Genomic DNA, 15,407 nt, shown 5'->3' with positions numbered 1-15,407 from the left:
CCCTACACTCATCATCATCCTGGATGCTAAAGATGTCTGGAGACTCCAATTCTTCCCAATTCGAGGCTCTCTCCAACCCTTTCCCAATCAGACAGGTTCATAACTCCCAAACACATCATTCAGAAGTTTTTAATAAACAACTTCATTATAAAACCTTTTTTTGAAAATGTAATTCTGTAAAACATTGAAAAATCTACTTTAACAAAGATATGCCCTGTGCATTTTCTAATGGCACTTATACTTTACAATTAAAAACCTTGTTTTATATAAAGCCAAAAATACTCCAAGAGGTTATTCACTGTGTTTACAAAGTGCTAGAAGATTTCTGTCTTGTATTTTTCTCTTTAAATAATCTGGAGTTACAAAAGAGTGGCTCCAAAGCCTTGACCGCTGGTAGGGAGGGAGAAGCATGAGAAGTGGTGTCTCAGGAGTTCTAGTGCCAAATATGCAGAGGTGGAGAGGTGCAAGTGGGAACAATCAGCTAAGGAAGTCAGCTGACACACAAAGAAATCAGACTGAAATTTTTCCAAACCCCTCTATGGAGGCACTAGATTATCATGGTGAACACCCTTTTCCCTCGCCATAGACCCTACTCTCCAGAGGTGAAGGTCACGGCCAATTCCTTCCACAGCAGGTTCAGAGCTCCAGGAGAGGCCAGGGTGGGATCCCAGAGGAATCTGGACTTTTCTGGCCAACACCTGCCTAAGGCAAAGTTTCTTATTACATAAATATCCTTGTTAAAAAGCAAAATATTGATCCTGTACAATATAACCTGTTAAAAAATCGTGCTTACAAACAGCTCCTAGATAAGAGGGGAGGTGGAGAGAGGACGGAGAAAACAGCTACCAAAAAGGGAGGGGGGAATTTAAAGGACTACTAGGGAAAGTTTTAGGGCAGTGGGAGAATTCCAACTTAGGACAATATCTACGAGCAAAAAAGTAATCACACCTGCTTCCCAGATTTCAATTAAGAAAATGCCATTTGTAAAAGGTGGGGCGGGGGTGGGGGTGAGGGGGGTGGTGGTGCAGGGAACCTCATTGGTGCTCCTTTCCCTGCCTCCCACCTCAAGATGATGCAGAGATCCTTTGAGCTGACACCTGGGCATGTCATCCCCTTACCCCCAGGACTGCACTCAGCCCTGACCAGCTGCTGTGTAGGGTGGGAGGGGGACAGCTCATTGCTGGCAGAGGCTGGAGGTGACAGGGAAAGGGGACATCACCACTTTTTTTCCTGGTCCCTCATTGGTCTTTGTCATATGCCATGGCTCCTGTCCTGGGCAGATGCCCCTCAGGTTCTCATGGCCTCAGTAAGCATACTGAAGTGAGTTTGGGTACTGAGTGCAGGATAAAGCTATTCTTATCCTTTGAACAACCAGGCCACTAAGGCTTTTCTTTCCCCTCCACCCCCCAGATTTTAGGAAGGGAGGTTTAAGAAATGACTGGCTAGCTATGGTCCAAAAAAAAAAAGGTGAAGGCAGATATTATTCCTCTGTACCAGCAAAGTTCACAGTGATAGGAAAATTCCTTGTGGGTGCTGAGGACACTGAGAGAGGAGGAAAGGAAAGACAGGATAGATGGGAGGACACAGGAGTGGGGAAGGCAAGGAGAAAAGACAGGAGGTGGGGGCAAGGCCCCGGTTACAAGGGTTTAAACAGTTGCTTTGCCAGTCCTATGACTTTCCCAGCATCACTTACGGGGAGAGAGAATTCGAGGGAGGGACAGGAAAGGGCAGGCAGAGAGGAAAGGACTCCTCTAACAGCCCAGGACTTTGTATTCTGCAGCCAGAGGCCCAATGGTCTCTGTAAACTGGGGTGTAGGGAAGGTGGCAGTTAAGGTTGAGAAAGGTTGCTGGGTCTAGTGATGAAAATCAGATACAACAAGGAGGATGGCAACAGCGAGTCCCAACTGGATTCTCACATACCATCGCCTATAATACAAGTCCCAATAACATGCACAGCATGCAGGAGGTGGCTGGGTACCAAGGTAGACACTTTTTAAAATAAACCTTAATTAGTCCCTGGGACTCACTGAAACTAATTTTTAGAAGCAAATCATCTAGTCTGATTCTAACCTTGCCAGACATTTTAATATCTAGTTTTGTTTTTTTAAAAGGTATCCCAAGCTACCCTGCCTAAATCGAAACACACTTACTCCAAATTGCATCCAATCAAGAGCTAGGGAGCTAAATTTTAAGGCTTTTACCTCAAACAAGGAGTACTGGCTTGGGCTGAAGCAGAAGCCTGAGTCCTGGACCTGCTCAGTTCCTGATGACAAACCAAGTGAACCTAGACAGAAGGTGGGTGAGGGAGGACTGGTAGGAGGCTGAGGCAATTCCTTGGTAGTTTGTCCTGAAACCCTAGTGGAGAAGTCAGCACCAGGCACCTACTCAGAGAAGTGCCCAGAAACTGCTGACTGCATCTGTTAAGAGTTAACAGTAAAGAGGTAGAAGTGTGTTTCTGAATCAGAGTGGAAGCGTCTCAAGGGTCCCACAATGGAGGTCCCTGAGCTACCTCCCTTCCATGAGTGGGAAGAGTGAAGCCCATGAAGAACTGAGATGAAACAAGGATGGGGTTCCTGGGCTCTGAGCAAGGGCTGTGCTCTCTGCGGCAGGGAGCCCCACGAGTCAGAAGAGAAGAACTAATCATTTGTTGCAAGAAAACTTGCCGGATACTAGCGGAAAACTGGAGGCGGGGGTGGGGGCACAGGAAAGTGGAAGTGATTTGACGGAGAGCAGAGAAGCCTATGCACAGTGGCCGAGTCCACTGTAAAGTGGAAGAGACAGAAGGGACATTGTGGATAAGGAAAATTTTGGTTTGAGACACAACAATGTACCCATAGATTAGGACTTGGCTATCTACCCATTCCTAACTTTCTGCAAACTCTTGCAACAATTCCACAACTTCCCAGAAAAGGGACAGGTGGGAGGAAGACAAATGAGGGGCTCAGACTTCCTCCTTTGCTATCCACACCAACCCAGACTCTGCTTCCAAGACTAATAACAACAGCTCATGATGTTCAAGGTGGGAACTAGGGGATGGGGAGGTGATGGATGTGGGCATGCCTTTCATTTCTTCCCCTCTCCAGTTCAAGAGAAGGATGAGGGGGTCATAATGTACTTGGAGAAAAACAGAATTGCAGACCTGTGAGAAAACTGCTCCAATCTTCTTGCCTGTCTTCTGTGGATACCGCCGAGGCAGGCAGGAACAGATGCAGTCATGGAAGATGGCAGACACTGAAGCAGTCCAAAGTCAGTTTATTTCCCCACGGGGGAAAAATGTGACCTCAAATGAAGAGAAGTCAGCAAGACCCGACTCCGCCTTGTAAACAGGACTCCAGTTAACACCAGGTACCAAATGGTTCAGGCTGGTGCCAACTGGAACGGACTGATGGGAATGGATTCACGGTGTGTAAACAGCGTTCACTGCAATCACTCTAAGGCTAACAACTTGGCAAGGGAGGTGAAATGGTGTGTCTGAGGCGACTGTGTAAACGGTACCGTTACTGGACAACACTGACTGAAAATGGAGGTGCTGGTACAGGAGGAATGGGTGAGTGACAAATAAAGGCCTTCTCTCCTGCCCATTGGTTGGAAGCAGGCGATGGAGCCAAGTGACCTTCTACAGCAGGGCCTGACCAACTGACTGCTGTGGGGTCTGCAGGTTGGGACCAGAAGGTGGGCTTCTTGGGCAATTTCTCTTGAGGTCATCCAAGGTGAAACCCTCTGTGTCTCCAAGAGGCCTCCCCATTCTCCAAAGAGGAGGCTCTGGCGCTTTGGAGAGGAAGAGGGCTAAGTGTGGCTCCCGATTCAGGTCAAAAAAATAAAAGTAAAAAATACCTGAAGTCCTACGGTATGAGATCTTTTCACGGGGATGGGGCTCAAGGCTCCTTCTGGAATCGATCCTGGAGCCTGAACCCCCAAACCAAGTGCTCCTGTATACAGACACTGGAATTTTCTTTTTTTTTGAACCCAGCTCTGAAAGCTCAGCTGCCTTCAAGGGGACACGGACGGGGTGGGTACTAAGGCTCCCTAACAGAGCCAAAAACTGAGCTGAGGGCCTCTGTGGGGGCTACTGGAATGCTTGGTGGAAACGAGGCAGGGTGGTGCTACTCAGGCCAGACGTGAAGACAGGAGGCAAGGAGTGCAGAGGCCCGAAGTTCAGTGGTCCCCCAGCTCCTGGGGAATCTTGAGGCTGAGCTTGCAAAGTGGTGAGTAGGGGCTGTGCCTCAGCCTGGGAGTAGCCCATGACCAGGCCTCCTGTGGCCCCAGGTGGGTTACACGGGGGCAAGTTGAGTGGAAGAAAGCCCAGCAGGTGGGAAAAGTCCACATTAGCAGCGCAGAGGGCCTCAGAGAGGTTGGCAGGGCTCTTGGCAAGCAGTGCTTCATCTAGGAGGGCCGCAGCTGCCGCCGGCTGAGGTGAGGCGGGCTGGGGTTCAGCGGATGAGAGAGACAGGCTTCCAGGAAGCTCTGCCAGAAAACTATCCACCTCCACTTTGGGCAATTTGTCGGGCAAGTATGAGGTAGATCCAAGCTGGTATTTTGGAGGGAGCTGAGCTGGGGAAGAGATAGGTGAGGATTCCAGAGGGTAGCTCATACCCATGGGCAGTGTGTTGTGCACCAGGGAGTGTGGCACGCCCGTGCTGGGCATGGTAGGGATGTGGGCACCATACATGCCCATGGGCAACATGCCAGGGAAGGCCTTGGTCCCCATTACGTCCCGAGAGGCCATGCACAGCACAGGGCTCAGCTCTTCCTTCACACTGACTGTGGAGCTGCAGCTGAGTAGGCCTAACATGTCCACGGGCTCTGTCTTGATTTTGAGCAGCTCCTGCGAGTGGCTCTTCTTGACATGACGTGTCAGGTGGTCCTTACGGCCAAACCGCTGGGCACAGTACTGGCACAGGAAGTCCTTACGGCCTGTGTGCACCACTAGGTGCCGCCGTACATCCTTGCGAGTATAGAACCGCCGGTCGCAGTGGTCACAGGGGTGCTTCTTCTCCTTGGCACCGCCTGCTACCCGGCGTGAGTGGGCCTTCAGGTGCTCTAGCAGGGCCTGGGTACTCTCAAAGGTCTGCAGGCACACCTTGCAGCTGAGGTCACCGCTGCTGGCAGCATGCATGGCCAGGTGGCGCCGGTAGCCCAGCTTCGTATTGTAATTCTTACCGCACTCAGAGCAGTGGAGGGCCTCTTTGTTAGGATCATGGGTCTGTAGATGGTTCCGCAGATGGTCCTTGCGGTGAAACATCTTATCACAGTACATACACTGGTGGGGTTTCTGGGCTGAGTGGGTGGCCATGTGCCTGGGGGTAGAGACAGGGGAGAGGGGAGAAAGCAGAAAGAGGGGAGATCACAAGGGATGACTGGACAACCAAGGTGTCCATTAACAGGAAACTAGATATAAAAACTATGGTAAAGGCTTGCAATGCAATACCAAACCAATTATATTCTACAGATTTCCTTGCCTATCTGCAAAATAATGTGTACCGATATTCTTTGCAGCATTGCTTGTAGTAGCAAAAAAATCAGAAACAATCTGAATGTCCAATCTATCAATAGGGAACTGGTTACGTAAATTATGATAAGTCCATAAAATGACTCAACTTTTCAAAAATGAGGCTTTTTGTGTACTTACAGGGAACATGCTCCTAAGAGACAGGAAGTAGAAAAAAAGCAAGGAGGCAGAATAGTGGATGTAGAATAGGACTCTATGTGAAAAGGGGAAAAATATATGTACGTTTGCTTGTATATGGCTAAAATACTTCTGGAAGGACATACAAGAAACTGAGGCCAGTGGCTGCCTATGTGAAAAAGAACCAAACAGCTTATGGATGGGTGTCATGGAGAATTTTCATCATTTAAGTTTTGGTACTTTTTGAATTTTGAATTACATGAATGTATTTCGTTTTTTAAACATTACATTTAAATAATTTTAAATGATACGATAAAGGGAAAACGAAATATATCTAAACGTCCAGTCTGGGCACAGTGGTGCATGCCTGTAATCACAGCACTATGGGAGAGCGAGGCAGGAGGATCATTTGAGCCCAGGAGTTTGAGACCAGCCTGAACAACATAGCGAGACCTTGTCTCTACAAATTCTTAAACATTAGATGGGCGTGGCAGCACGCACCTATAGTCCCAGCTACTCAAGAGGCTAAGGCAGGATTACCTGAGCCCAGGAATTCGAAGTTGCAGTGAGCTATGATCGCACCACTGCACTCCATCCTGGGTGACCAAGCGAGACTCCGTCTCTAAATAAATAAATAAACTTCCTTATCTAGAACAAATTTCCAAGATACATAGGGCTAAGTCAAAAAAGGAAGTTCAATACAGTGCATGTAATACAATCTGTTTTGAAAATAAAAAAGAAAGAGAATATACATGTTTGAATGTCTTAGGAAGGATATACAAAAACCAACCCACCAGCTGCCTTTGGGGAGAGGAATAGTGACTTCGAGTGTGAGGACCATTCATTCTTCACTGCATGCCAGTTTGTACCACTTGAATTGCTTGTCATATAAACCAGTAACACTTCAATAAATGTTTTAATGGTATGGCACTTCAGTGTCCCTTGGTTTACCTGATCCTGTATGGTTGAAAAGTGGCTCAGAATCCAGGAACTGCAATTCACAGCTCCACAGCATATTCAGAATCAACTCAGCACCCACTGCCAGGCTCTGCGTAAGTTGTGTCATTAACCTTGATCTCCAGACAAGGAAAGGAGTCTAAAAAATAAGGCAGCCCCCTCACCCACCAGTTGGTAAGTAGCAAAGGCTGGATTTAAACAGGCCTTCGGAAGACCTATGTTCAGTCAGGTATGCAACAGCTGTCTCTCTCTCATACAGCACTCTGTGATCCTTTCTACCTGGAGGGTATCAAACACACCCACTGCCCACATCCCACATATGCATGCTCAAGAGTGCTCATGACTGTGTGGGTTACTGTCAACCTCCTGTGACGGAACTGATGTGGTAATGTAGAGAGGGAGGTGCTGAGTGATCCACTTTTCATTTCCCTCATTTTGCAGGTAAGGAAACTGAGGCCCAAAGAGGTCTAGTAACTCACCTAAGATCACACAGTAAATTATATGTGATGAGTCAGGGCTCCTGCCTCCTGACCCAGGACCTTTCCTGCAGCCGCCCACTGGCATCCAGATCATCATTAAGAAAGTCTAAGAAGGCTGGGTACAGTGGCTCATGCCAGTAATCCCAATACTTTGGGAGGCTACGGTGGGGGGACTGCTTGAGGCCAGGAGTTTGAGATCACCCTGCACAACACAGGGAAGAGACCCTGTCTCTAGAAAATATACAAAAATTAGCGGGTGTGGTGATGGTACATGCCTGTGATCCTAGCTACTCAGGAGGCTGAGGCAGGAGGATCACTTGAGCCCAGGAGTTTGAGGCTGCAGTTAGTTATGATCACGCCACTATACTCCAGCTTAGGCAAAAGTGAGCTGTCTCAAAAAAAAAAAAAAAGAAAAAAAAGAAAGCCTAAGAGTATGGCCTTGACTGGAGTTCCCTTAACTTATAGGAGTATACAGAGAATCTAAGCACTCCTGAGGACCACAGAACTGTCAAGAGGGCAATCCTGACTACCACACTACCCTGTTGCCTATTTTAGTCCCTTCCTATTAACTGTTTTCCAGATGAGGAACTGAGGCTTTGTGGTCATCTTGTTCATGTATTTACTTGTTTACTGTCTGTACCCACTATTAAGACCATAAACCCAAGGAGGGCCAGCACTCCCATCTGTCTGGCTCACTACTCCGCCCCTTGCACCGACCACTGTGCCCAGTATAGAGCAAGAGCTCAATAACGCTGGGTAGATGAATGGATGGTCGGATGACTGTGCATCAGGCCGATCTATCACATTTTTTTTTTTTTGAGACAGAGTCTCGCTCTGTCGCCCAGACTGGAGTGCAGTGGCGTGATCTTGGCTCACTGCAAGCTCCGCCTCCTGGGTTCACACCATTCTCCTGCCTCAGCCTCCTGGTAGCTGGGACTACAGGCACCTGCCACCGCGCCCGGCTAATTTTTTTTTGTATTTTTAGTAGAGACGGGGTTTCACCGTGGTCTCGATCTCCTGACCTCGTGATCTGCCCGCCTTGGCCTCCCAAAGTGCTGGGATTACAGGCGTGAGCCACCGCACCCGGCCGATCTATCTCACTTCTAAAGGGCAAGTTCATGGTTCCTCTAATGTGAAAAGGATAAAATCAAAATTGCCCCCTCCCCTTTTTTTTTTTTTTGAGACAGTCTCGCTCTGTCACCCAGGCTGGAGTACAGTGGCACAATCTCAGTTCACTGCAACCTCCTTCTCCTGGGTTCAAGTGATTCTCCTGCCACAGCATCCCAAGTAGCTGAGACTACAGGCACACACCACCACACCCAGCTAATTTTTTTAAATTTTTAGTAGAGACGGGGTTTCACCATGTTGGCCAGGCTTGCCTCAAACTCCTGGCCTCAAGTGATCCGCCCACCTCAGCCTCCCAAAGTGCTGGGATTACAAGTGCGAGCCACCACGCCTGGCCCAAAATTGCTTTTGACCATGCCTCCCCATCCTCACCAAAGCAACCAAAGCTGCTCTTCTCTATCTGCCTTATGTCAGGGCTTTTACGTTTAATTTCACTTTAAGTAGGGGTTCTTGGGCTTACAAGTTTCAGAAAAGCAGCTGCTCCAGTGGGCAACAGGGAGACAGACAGAGTTAAGTGAGTAAGTAGCAGCCTGATTTAGTAGAAGAGGCACTGCAGGACTTCTGAAGCTGTGTGACCTTGGGTAAGTTACGTCCCTACTCTGAACTTCTACTTTAAAATTTACAGACTGGGCCAGAAGGTCTACTTTTCCTTCTAAAGTTCAAATACTGATTCCTAACTTCTAGCTAAAATTCTGACCATCACCTGACAAAGGTGAGGAAAGCAATATTTAAAAAAAAAATGTTCAGGGCTAAGTGCGGTGGCTCATGCCTGTGATCTCACTGCTTTGGGAAGCCAAGGCAGGAGGATCACTTGAGCCCAGGAGTTTGAGACCAGCCTGGGCAACATAGCCAGACCCCCATCTCTACAAAAAATTAAAAACAATCAGGTGCAGTGGTTCAAGCCTGTAATCCTAGTTACCTGGGAGAATGAGTCAAGAGGATCACTTGAGCCCAGGAATTGCAGGCTGCAGTGAGCTGACTGCACCACTGCACTCTAGCCTGGATGACAGAGCAAGACTCCCATCTCTTAAAATAAAAAAAAAAAAAACTCAAGGCTGCCTGACATTGGCACCCAGATCGTCACTAAGAAGGTCTAAGAAGGCCAAGTGCAGTGGCTCACGCCAGCAATCCCAATACTTTGGGAGGCAACCCATCAGATTCTAGTGTCTGAATCAAGCAATCTGAATCATTTTTTAGTGAGTGACTTCAACTGTTTGGCATTTGGGGTGTACTTGTAGGACAAATTAACCTCCACTCTTCTGCCACAGATTAAAAACCCACACTAGGCAGAGTCTCTCTGCTTTTTTCCTCTGGGAACCTCAGGGCAGGAAGAGATATGAGAGTGTCACCTACCTATACAGCTTGTATTTAGAAGCAAAAGCCTTGCCACAGTGCAGCTGAGGGCAGCTATATGGTCTCTGCTCTGGTTGCGGGAGGCTGTGAGGCCTCAGCTTCTCCCCATTTGAGAAAGGTGTCCCCGAAATTTCACATTGGCACTTCACTTGACTCTCCGCCTCCCGGCCCCGAGGCCTGGGAACTAGTTTCCAGCCCACTTCCTCCTCCTGCTTTGCATCTTGAATCCAGGGGGGGACGCTGGTGAAAAATGTGGTCATGGCAAGGCTAATGGCAAAGGGCCATGTTATTGAGAAAGCCTCCCCATCCGCTCCACACAGGCTCTCAGCTCTGTCACAGCCTCCAACGCAGCTTTCAGAAAACAATCTCTTCACCTGAAACATCAGAACACCTGGTGTTAGGGAGCCCAATACCATGAGAACATGGGCTCTGGAGGCAGACAGATCCCGTTCCAATCCCAGCCCTTCCACTTAGAAGCTGTGTGACTTTCAGCCAATTACTTATTTCCCTGAGCTGTTCCCTCATTTATAAAATGGGCATAATAATCTCCTAAATTATAAAAATGTTTTGAGGATTAAATGAGATCATGAATAGAAAGCATTCAGCAGAAGGCTGGGCATCCATTAAGTGCTTAGTGGTAGCTACTATTACTAGTAGCATCTAGGCTAATAAGAAACAAGATAAACTGAGGAACCAAAAGCCCCAAAACTTCAAACTTTTTCTTCTGGACCTCACTTTTATATCCTTTCCATTGAACCTAGAGATAGCGGTTCCTCCTCCTCATTACCCTGGCACCTCCTCGTCCACTACTTTCCACAATTCTCCTCCTCATGGAGGTGCTAAGGAGCAATAAAATGCCCAAAAGGCAAGAGAGGAGGAAGGGGAAGCCTCTACTTAGGAAATTTACATCCTAGATAGTCAGTCCTGGTACCAGATGTGTTTCTTAGCAGTGCATCAACATCAGGAGGGTCTGTCTGGGAAGGCAACAGCAGATTCTTAGCATTTCCCCTAAACCAGGACTGGTCCCATCCTGACCACCACCACTTCTCTGGGTCACTGTGTCTCAGGGCCCAGACCATCCCTCTTTAGCAAAGCCTGTCCAACACCCCTAGGTGCTGAGGGGCCCCTCCTACAGGCCCTCAGAGTATATATGCACATCTCCTTTAGAAGACGGTAGCGAGCTCGCGTTGGAATTTACTCCCCTCCATCAGCCTGATTGTCTGAGGACTTGCATCATCTCTCTTTCATCTCTATATACCTAATATCTAGAAAAGGAAACTCAACTTTATTTCAGATAGGTAAACTAGTCACTGAATGCAGGTTGATTCTCAGGGACCAACCTAGGCCCAGGTAGTTCTGGTTTAAACTGGGTTCATAGCCATTCCCAAGTGGGGAGCCAAAATCTTAAAGTCTGATTCCTTCTCTTGTTGAATAGAAGGGGAGATGTGCAAGAATGACACAACTCTTTTCCGGATACTAATTCAGAGGAAGAGGATGGGAGTTACCACACTGACTCTCAAAAGGGGACAAGAGACCCACATTCATACTCCCAAGCTTACCACAGATTACCAACCACGATGCAACCTGCTACAACAGGGGGATTCCCTTTGAAGAGATCGTGCCAAAATTTGATCATGAGGCTTTTCCATGTGAAGAGAGAAAAGGGGGTGTCTGGGGATTATCCACGAGAATTTGGGGAGGGCTCCAACTGCACAAACTAGCTGTGGGCCACAGAATGCTTGCTCAGCTCATTAGCACCTGCTGCTTACAGTGACCATTCATCCAACAGACTGGCCGTGAACAAGATGATGGGATCAGCGGGTTCATGCCCCAGAGAGCTTTGCTCATCATTAACATGAGCTACGTCCTGTTCAGGAACCATTCCTCTTGTTGAAGAAACACTGCGATATAATATGATAAACACATCCCCATCACGAGTGTAGATTTGTCTAGAAAGATCTGCATTAAGGTAGCTGCATTTTGCATGAATCACATGCTGGGGAGGGGTAGGTAGCACTAAAAACCAGTCCCACTTGAGCCTTCGAGTCATTATGGCATATGTGCCTGCTTCACTATAAACCTCAAAGGCCTGTGACGTCTGGCTTTCATTGTTTAAGTACCCTCCTCCTTTGTAAGGGTGGAATTACCTGTTTGTAATACCAGCGATTACTATGCACCTTGGAATTGAGCAGAGAGTGTGCTGGAGTGTGCACGTTTAGATTGGAGGGAATTGCCCCTACCTTCAAAGTCAAGTTCTACTCCCCCTTCATTTTGAAATCACGCACCTCAGCCTCTGGAAAGTTGGGAATGGCAGCCAGAAGGAAACAAGTCACATCAGTTTGGCTGATGTGAGAAAGGAGCCTAGCCCTGGAAACTCCACAAAACTCAGAAAGAGAACATTACGTCCCCACCTCCCACACGTCCACCTCATCTGTTCTCCTGAACAAGCACAAACAAGACACAATAGTTTAGTAGGCTGCTACTGAAAGAGTGAGTAATGGGCTTCTAGGAAAGAGGCTGGTGGTGGCTAAGGAGCTTGTACTGATAGAACCAAAGGAGGACAGCAGCAGCCATGTGCTCACCTTGATCTGCTTTTAATGGGGCTATGTCTTCACAAAGAAAAGAGCCAACACCCTGATCCTACTCTCCTACACTTTTCAAAAGGCACAGGAAGTCCCTACCTACAGTCACCAGCAGCCTCTTGGATAATCAAAGCTGCTAGTGTTACCTAGGAACCCTTTTGGGGATCTGGTCTCTCTCTCTCTCTGCCCTTTGTCTGAAAACTTCTCTGATCCAGAAAGATTCCTGGGTTTGTCTTACATGATCAGAAGGTCTGTTCCTTTGGACTTGTCTTTCCTCAGCAAAACTGTGAAAGAATTCTACTTCTTCAAAGCTGCTCTTCTGGTCTCACATTTTAATCTTAACAACTATAGACTATAGCTGACAGAACCTGTTTCCATAAAACAAACACAATCCTTCCCAGTTACTGGCATAACTCAGTATATTTTCAGCCTAAGATTCTTTCTAGTGCCTGATCTGAAAGGGGAAAGAACCTTGGACTTGCTATCGGAAGAGCTGCCACTTACTGGCTGGGAAACCATAGGCAGGTTACTTTATTTCTCTGAACCTGTTTCCTCAGTTTCTAAAATAGGGATTTATTTTCCTTACCTGTAAGATTCGTATAGAGGATTAAGTGAAATAATACTCTTGAAAGTGGCTGATACAAAATGTGTGCTGAATACATGCAGTGCCTTCTCTGAGGTCTCAGCTGTGTCTGCCTCTTTTTCCGCGTGAGGCCTGAATAATACTTCTTTTTTTTCCTCTTTAATGTTACTTCTCAGGCCTCAGAGTGAGTTTCCTTCCTTTCCCAACATCTCCCCCAGAATGCAGTCTTCCCCTTTTCCCTCACAACTAACCCTTGGCACATCCCCTTTAAAGAGCCCCTTACTTTACCTCCCACCAGGCACCATCTCCTGGGCCAGAGTTCTCTCTTAAGCAGATAGCTACTTTCCTATACTCTCTTCTATTATTAGGGCTCCATATCCCAAACAGGAATGCTTGCTAAAAACTCTGTATGGTCCTCTTTGGAAGCTGAAACTGAGACATATTTCTCCCCAGTCTGTCCATCCCCTGTTATGGGCCATGATGCCTGCTGCCCTCTGATGAAACTATAGTTTTTATGGTGTTACATCATCTCTATAGAAACTGCGTTCTTTCTCCATTATTAGCCTGTTTCCTCATCTGTAAAGCTAAAAATACTTACCTCACAGGCTTGCTGTAAGGATTATTTTAGTGAGGTATGCAAAGGGCTCAGCACAGGGCTTGGTCTGCTAGAAGTACCCAACAAAAGAGAGCTATTATCTTTGTCTTTGTATTGAGTTGCATGTTTCCACCTTCTGCTGCCACATTCAAATTCTCCTCACTCCCCCCTAAAAAACTGTTGAGAGATAACACCCCTGCACAAGGAAAGGGTTAATCTTTGAGTGTTCTTAACTAAAGAGACCCACAGAGGATTAACAGCTCCACTTCAGTGACTACCCTAAAATAGCTTTTATCCTCCTGCCCAAGAGTTACTTGGGGATCTGAAGAACTCAATTCAACACCTGCCGGAGGAAATAGACCCGGAACGTTCCTTGGGGTAGAATCTTCCCTTAAGCAGAACCCAAAATAGCAACTGGGAAATTATAAATAGACTTAGAGGAAAGAAAAAAAAAAAAAAAAAAACAGATCTTGATCTCGGAACCAGAAACAAATCCTAAAGACACACTGGTTGGCTGGAAAACAGTGAGAAGAGGGGAAATGGGAATGCTGTCGCCCCCTTCCTCCCCCCGCCCACTCCAGAGTTGTGAGAGAATTAAATTACAGGGAAGCTGGAGAGTCTCAATGACTTGCATCATTCCAAGAAACATCAAACAGGATTAACAGAGGTTGGATTTACTCTCAGGCTGCTAATTCTTCTGTCAGTGTAGATGGGCCCTCTTTGGAGTCTCTTTGATTCACTATTTCCTCAGATTCCTGCTGCCTCCCACTCCTGGGGAGGCCTTGAACAAATGGCTGCAACTCATCATAACCCCATTTTCATGGGGAAAAAACCTGATTCGACACCCCCGCCCCCAATCTGGTGGCCTCACCTCAGGAGAGAAAGGTTAGAAACCCAAGGCCAGACTCTAACACAGTCCCATGGCTGACAGGTGGAAAAACACACAAGCCAGGAGACAGGCTATGCTTGCAGGTGAAAGCATCGATTCCCCCACACAGTTGTCCCCATATCCTCCACCTAACAGGGCCCTTTCTCTCCACCAAGGTGGGTCACAGCCTGGTCCCAGGCCAGCTTTTAGACCACCCCACTGTGGTGTGGGAAAGGTTCAATTCCCCGAGCCTGGGAGAGATGGGAGTGGATGAGGGCTGGAGAAGCAAGGGAAATTCAGGGAGAAGTCTGGAGGGAGTCTCTGGGATGGGAAGGAAGAGCGAGGATGGGAAGGAATCATGAGCAACTTTCCTGGGTCTCTAAGGGATCCCCACAAGAATGAGATGGGGGATTCTAAGGGTTGGAAGGCTGGGGGGATGGGGATAGTCAGAAGTGTATCCTCTGAATTTCAAGAGGGTCTCAAAACGGGTAACGGGATGGAAGATGTCGAAACCTTGGGAGTATGGCCACGAGGAGGGAACTACAGGTGGGGCTTATCCGACTTCTCCAGACCCAGATATTTGAGGGAAGCCTCAAAGGGGGTTATATAAGTCTGGAAAATGAAACAGGGTACAGAACGGGCTATCTGGAGCAGGAAAGGGGGTTATGTGGGTCTGGGTAGGCGTGTCGGAGGGAGGGAGCAGGTGCAGCTTATCTGCGTCCCCCAGACCCGGGTCCCTGGTAAGGTCAGCAGCGCGTTATCTGGGTCTCCAGGGAGCCTAGGGGTCGGGAATGGGGGGACCGTCAGGACTGCGTCTCCAGGTCTCGGAAGTGGGGGACCAGTGGCTTCCTCGAGTCCCCCAGACACAGGTATGGGGTCCAGGGAGAGTTTTCGTCACCCCAGGGCCTATCTGGGGCCGGGTTGGCGCAGACCGGGCCCCGGGTTGGGGGTGTGCGCGACCGCGCTGAGGGGCCCGAGATGAGGGGCGCCGCCGCTCCGGGTACAGGGCGCGCGGACGCAGCGAGACGGCCTCCCGCCCCGCTCCCCGCCGTCCCCTGGGGCCCTCGCCGGCACTCACCGCGCTCGGGGCCCCACGCTGCGGGCCGGGCCGCGCTCGGGCTCCGCCAGGCCCGCTCAGGCCCCGGTAGTGGCGGCGGTCGGGCCATTGTGCGGTGCATTGTGGGAGCCGCGCGAGCGGGCGCTCGGGTCGTGGAGGGGGCGGTGCCGCGGGATCTCTAT

At 48.5% G+C, this 15,407-nt stretch overlaps 1 protein-coding gene across 4 annotated transcripts; it reads right to left on the bottom strand.

Moving 5' to 3' along the window:
* Positions 1-113: 113 nt before the first annotated feature.
* PLAGL2 (PLAG1 like zinc finger 2) lies at positions 114-15,399 on the bottom strand. 4 transcript variants are annotated; one of them, XM_055266792.2, is made up of 3 exons: positions 15,247-15,399; positions 9,541-9,914; positions 114-5,297 (listed from the first exon to the last, which is right to left on the bottom strand). In XM_055266792.2, the coding sequence occupies exons 2-3, from the start codon at positions 9,798-9,800 to the stop codon at positions 4,067-4,069; spliced, it is 1,491 nt and encodes a 496-aa protein (XP_055122767.1). In that variant the 5' UTR covers positions 9,801-9,914; positions 15,247-15,399; the 3' UTR covers positions 114-4,066. The 4 variants fall into 4 exon arrangements, with proteins under 4 accessions (XP_055122767.1, XP_063489823.1, XP_063489825.1 ...); XM_063633753.1 differs by having other exon boundaries at positions 9,541-9,931; positions 15,247-15,335; XM_063633755.1 differs by lacking the exon at positions 9,541-9,914 and having other exon boundaries at positions 15,247-15,341.
* Positions 15,400-15,407: the final 8 nt, after the last annotated feature.

The sequence above is a fragment of the Symphalangus syndactylus genome, chromosome 24, assembly GCF_028878055.3.
Source record: "Symphalangus syndactylus isolate Jambi chromosome 24, NHGRI_mSymSyn1-v2.1_pri, whole genome shotgun sequence".
NCBI lineage: Eukaryota > Metazoa > Chordata > Mammalia > Primates > Hylobatidae > Symphalangus > Symphalangus syndactylus.
The sequence above is the reverse complement of the archived record's forward strand: the minus strand, read 5'-3'. Positions and strand labels throughout refer to the sequence as shown.